At 18.0% G+C, this 5,339-nt stretch overlaps 2 protein-coding genes across 2 annotated transcripts, besides 10 other annotated features; both read right to left on the bottom strand. All coding sequences in view use genetic code 6, as the record gives it.

The window, feature by feature from the left end:
* Positions 1-239: 239 nt before the first annotated feature.
* IMG5_130090 (serine threonine protein, putative) lies at positions 240-1,445 on the bottom strand (the record flags this gene model as incomplete). The annotated part of the gene is made up of 7 exons (XM_004032045.1): positions 240-275; positions 305-456; positions 503-679; positions 720-868; positions 999-1,026; positions 1,077-1,130; positions 1,247-1,445. The coding sequence occupies 7 exons, from the start codon at positions 1,443-1,445 to the stop codon at positions 240-242; spliced, it is 795 nt and encodes a 264-aa protein (XP_004032093.1).
* Positions 876-933: a microsatellite.
* Positions 1,446-1,447: 2 nt separating the features above from the next.
* Positions 1,448-1,489: a microsatellite.
* A 176-nt stretch (positions 1,490-1,665) lies between these two features.
* Positions 1,666-1,737: a microsatellite.
* An 835-nt stretch (positions 1,738-2,572) lies between these two features.
* Positions 2,573-2,623: a microsatellite.
* Positions 2,575-2,621: a microsatellite.
* Positions 2,624-3,000: 377 nt separating the features above from the next.
* Positions 3,001-3,040: a microsatellite.
* Positions 3,041-3,091: 51 nt separating this feature from the next.
* Positions 3,092-3,135: a microsatellite.
* A 425-nt stretch (positions 3,136-3,560) lies between these two features.
* IMG5_130080 (protein transport protein sec61 alpha subunit, putative) lies at positions 3,561-5,305 on the bottom strand. Its single transcript, XM_004032044.1, has 4 exons — positions 5,080-5,305; positions 4,572-4,993; positions 4,287-4,524; positions 3,561-4,020 (listed from the first exon to the last, which is right to left on the bottom strand). The coding sequence occupies exons 1-4, from the start codon at positions 5,240-5,242 to the stop codon at positions 3,608-3,610; spliced, it is 1,236 nt and encodes a 411-aa protein (XP_004032092.1). The 5' UTR covers positions 5,243-5,305; the 3' UTR covers positions 3,561-3,607.
* Positions 4,207-4,269: a microsatellite.
* Positions 4,229-4,281: a microsatellite.
* Positions 4,997-5,068: a microsatellite.
* Positions 5,306-5,339: the final 34 nt, after the last annotated feature.

Below are 5,339 nucleotides of genomic sequence, written 5' to 3'. Positions count from 1 at the left end.
AAAAAAAAAAAATTTTTTTTCCCCCCTCATTTCCCTGCTTTATTTTCGGCCGGTTTTAAAATTTAAAACGAACACATTAATTACTCATCTACAGTCATCATAGCAGCTATTTTTTTTTTTTTTTTTTAAGAAAAAAATAATAATATATATATATGCCTGCATTATCAAATTCTCCGCAATAATTTGGTGCCGAAAATAATGTCACTAATTGTCTTTTGGCGAAAAATTCATATCCATCTTCAACGACCTTTATTTAAATGCTTTTTTGGAAAAAACTCTTAATAAAAAAATAAAAATTAAATACTTAATGAGCTCTACATATCAAATCTAATTCATGCTTTTTTAAAAATACAGATACTATTTCAGGACTAAATACATAAGAAACTCCTCTTTCGTTTTCTGCCCAGCCTTAAACATCTTTATCAGGATCACTCCATAATAAATCACATAGTAATCCTTTTGTTTTTTTTATATAGTTTAAATAATATAATGAATGTTTTACCTGTATCTGGAACATCTATTGGTCTTGTAATTCTTCTTATTTATTCTAAATTTGTTAATTCTGGGGATAAACCACCGTGCATACAAAATATTTTTTCGTCTATTATAGCTGCAACAGGTAGGCAATTAAAGCAATCAGTAAATATTTTCCAAAGCTTTATGTTAAATCTTCTTTTGCCTGATTTTTTTTTTTATGAGAAAATAATATTTATATTTACATTCATCGTAAAACCCATATATTCTATTTATTGATGCACATTCATGATTTCCTCTTAATAAAAAAAAATTTTCGGGATATTTTATTTTATATGCCAATAATAAAGCTATCGTTTCTAATGATTATTTTCCTCTATCAACATAATCTCCTCTTTGAAATATATATAAAAATATATATATATAAAAATATATATATATATATATATATATATATATTATTCTTTTATTTATAAAATATATATTTTTTATTTTTAATATTTATATAAATGTTATTTTTTTACAAAAATAAATAATTAGTTTCTGGCGGATCTATTTTTTTAATAAAGTATTATTTATTTTATTTTTTATATATATATTACTTAATCCATATTAAAATAGTCTTAAAAGATCATAAAATTGTCCATGTACATCGCCTTTTTGTTTTTTTTTTTTAGAAAAATTAAAAAAAATATTGTTTAAAATTACAAAGAAATTTTTGTTGTTTAAAAAAAATAATTTTTTTATTGGTTTAATCTTTTTATTTTTATACCACATATTTTCAATGGAGCTTCTAATTCTAAAAGAATTGGTTGAGAAATAAATATTTCTCTTGATTTTATACATAAACCTCTTATTTCTTATTCAGTTAAATTTGCTAATTTGCCTGGCTTATAATCTTTGCAAAACAGGAGTTTTTCTATAATATTATCTACATCTATATCTACTTATTTTTAATTTTTATCAGCCATTGTTATTATTATTAATTTTTTTAGTTTTAAATTTTATTATTTTTTTAATAAATATATTTTTTATTTATACAGAGTAAATATAGCTTTTTATATATAATTTTTATTTATATTTTATTTTTTGTAAATATAATCAAAACTTTTAAGATTGTTAAAAAAAATAATTATTTATTTTTATTTAACTAAAACAAAATAAAAAAATATAATGAAATATATAAAAAAAATATATATATATACATATATATATGTATATATATATATATATATATATATATATATATATATATATATATATTTTTAAATAAATTAATACAATAATTTATATTCATTTAATATTTAAAAAAAAAATATATATAATTTGATTTAAGGAAAATTTATATATATATATATATTTTAAAAAATTAATAATATTATAATAATTTATAAATAATTTTATTTTATAATGAATAAAAATAATTAAATAAAATAAATATCATACAAAAAAACAAATATTTTTTTTTTTTTCCATTATTTAAATAACAATTTTTTTTATTAAAAAAAAAATCAATTTCAATTATTATTATTAGTATCCACGTACTTTTATTATTCTTCATCTAATTATTATTTAAATTTTTCATTAAGTTTATCAAATACAGGTGCAAATTCTTTCATAACTTCCAATTCTTCTTCCGGAGATAACTCTTTAAGTCCATTTTTTTAAATAAATTTTTCCAAATCTTATTCTGTGTTTCCAACGTAAAAATCACATCCAATAACCGCTAAACAACAGTCTTTTAAAAGTTCAAAATTTAAATAATAACATGCATCTATGAGAAGTTTAAATTTTTCTATTTTTTCATTTCCTTAATAATCTTTTAATAATTCATATGATTTTTCATCTAAATGTTCTTTTAAATTATTGCTTTATAAAGGTTTTTTTATAATTATTTAATCCTTATCATAATTATGATCTTCTAGAAATTTTTTTATTATTTAAAGTACTTCTTTTGATATATCGACATCTATAGGCTCCCAATGATTTAAGTTTTCAATTAATTAAGAAAACTCGGCAAATTTACTGTTAAATTATATTTCTTCGTTAGTTGATTATTTTGGTTTTAAAATTATAATGTTATGTTCGTTTGTATCCATTTTTTTTTTTTTATTTTTTTTTGATTCTTTTTTTTATTTTTTATTTTTTTAGTTGAAAATAATATAAATTTATTAATTTTTTTTTTTTTTTTTATATATATTATTATATATATTAATAAATATTTTTTATTTTTTTTTAAAAGAAAAAAATAAAAATAATAGAATTAAATATAATTATTTTAAAAAGTTTTAAATATAAAATTAGGTATTCTTATTTTAAGTAGATAATTTTAAATATTATATATTTACATTTTAAAAAATTTTATAATAATTATTATAAATAAAATAATTTGGTCAAACAAATACTGAAAAATTATTGATGAATAATTATAAAAAGAAAAAAAAATATAGAAAAATTAAAATTAAATAATTTTTAAATTTTGAGTTAATAATATTTAATTATTTTTAAAAAAAAGAAAGAATAAAAATATATATATATATATATATATAAATATATATATCTATATTTTTTTTTTATTTCTTTATATAAATATTAAAATTACAAAATAATTATATTTTTTTTATTATAAAAAAAAATACTTTTTATTTTAATAAACCAATAATATATTCTACTTTTTTCTATAATATTTATTATATCTTAGTATTATTTTTACTTTTTCTTATGTTTTCATTGCTAAAAACTCTCTACTTTAACCTTAATTTATTTTTACAGGCTATTTATTTAAATCATATAAGCCTAATAAAATGTCTTAGTTATAATCTTTTTATTAAATAAGTTTCTTAATATGTTATTAAAAAGCCTAATTCATAATCTTTTTCTGCAATATTGTTAATTTTTTTTACTTTTTTATTAATTTTAATAGCCTTTTTTTTCATATATTAATTTAGGTAAATATATATTGTCTTTAATTTTGTAAATTTTATATTAATATATTTCATTTAAATTTTTTTTTTTTTTTTAATATTAAATGAAAATTGGTTTAAATATAATATTAATTTATTTATTTTTTTTGTATTGAAAAAATATACAAAAAAATAAAATATATTTAAAAGAAAAGAAATATAACAAAAAATCACATAACATATTAATTATTTTATTATTAATTATCTTTTTCTTTCTTCAATTACTCAAAATACCCATAAATAATAGTCACAGCTAATAAAATACCAGTTCCTGATCCTATAGCCCCTAAAAAATCAGCCACAATAGTCAAAAGTCCAATACAAACTCCACCACAAGTAGCTGCTACTGGAATATGTCTTTCTAAAATTTTAATAATAGAAGTATCTCTATATCCAGGAACCATCAAATCTTATTATCTGAAATTATTAGCGACATCAGAAGCAGATTCTCCACTAATTTCAACCCAAAATCTAGCAAAAAGACCACATGAACTAACAATAAAAAGTATATAAATAATACAATGTAAAGGATCTTAAATAATTTATGACCAATCTCTTGGTGGACTTAAGAAATATACAAGACCTATTATATTATATTATTTTAAGAAATGTTTATTTATAAAATTTCTGTATTTAAAAAAAAATAAAAAAATAATAAAGAAAAGACATAATAAGTTTATAAACGAAATTTTTATTTTATTTTAGATTAATTTTTAAAAATTAATTATAGAAAAAAAATATGAAATAATAGAAAATTAATAAATAAAATTATATATATATATATATATAAATATATATATATATATATATATATATATATTTATATTTATATTTATTATTTATAATTACCTCCTATAGGAGTAGATTATCCTTATGAATAATCAGAATCTTACCATTAACCTAGCAATTTTACAAAAAAATTTTGGCTGAATTTTTTATGCAGGATTTATGAAAAGAAATAAATATTAGAAACTAAAGCTGTTTATAAAATAATAGGATAATTCGATGTATAAAATAATTTTATAGGGAAAGTTGCTTAATGTCCCTTTATTTTATGATTTTAAATAGGTAATTCTACTTTAAACCCCTTTTTAAAAAATAAATAAATACAAATATATATATATAATATTTTACTTAGAAATAAATAACAATCAATACAATAATAAATGTAGCTAATAAATTATTTAAATTAGGAGCACTTGTTCTATAAAAAGCATGATATAAAGCTCCCATTTTATCTTTAGTTAAAAGAGAATGGATTAAATTAATAATACTTCCTTCAAATTCAGTTCCCTATTAAGTAGTTATAGTAATAGGAGAGAAAGATTTCCAAACAATATTTTCACAAATATTAGTTGCTATAAATAATGATATACCACTTCCTAGCCCATAACCTTTATTTAACATATCATCTAAAAGCATTACAACAATTCCTGAAAAAACTAACTATGAGAAAATCAAAAGACAGTTTCCACTACCAATTTATTATACATCTCCATAAGCACCTGACCATATATAAGCAAAAGCTTCACACATAGCCATAATTAAACCAAGTACTAATATATATAAACATATATACATATATATATATATATATATATATATATATATATATATATATATATATATATGGTTTATATACGTTTCTATGCTCCTTAATATAATATTTTGTCTTCTCTTACTGCTTAATTAAATGTCAAAATTTTAGTATTTGCTAAAAGTTAAATTATCATCGAGGCTGTGACTATGGGTGAAATTCCCAATTCCATTAATGTTCCTCGATTAGATGCTAAGATTACTCTCATCCAATAAAATGGGTCACTTCCTTATGCTCTTACGACTCCATATAAAGGTATTTAACAACAAACTAAATATATAAATAAAGTTATGCCAGTCCATATC

Source organism: Ichthyophthirius multifiliis (assembly GCF_000220395.1).
Source record: "Ichthyophthirius multifiliis unplaced genomic scaffold scaff_1120509251021, whole genome shotgun sequence".
NCBI classification, from domain to species: Eukaryota; Ciliophora; class Oligohymenophorea; order Hymenostomatida; genus Ichthyophthirius; species Ichthyophthirius multifiliis.
The sequence above is the reverse complement of the archived record's forward strand: the minus strand, read 5'-3'. Positions and strand labels throughout refer to the sequence as shown.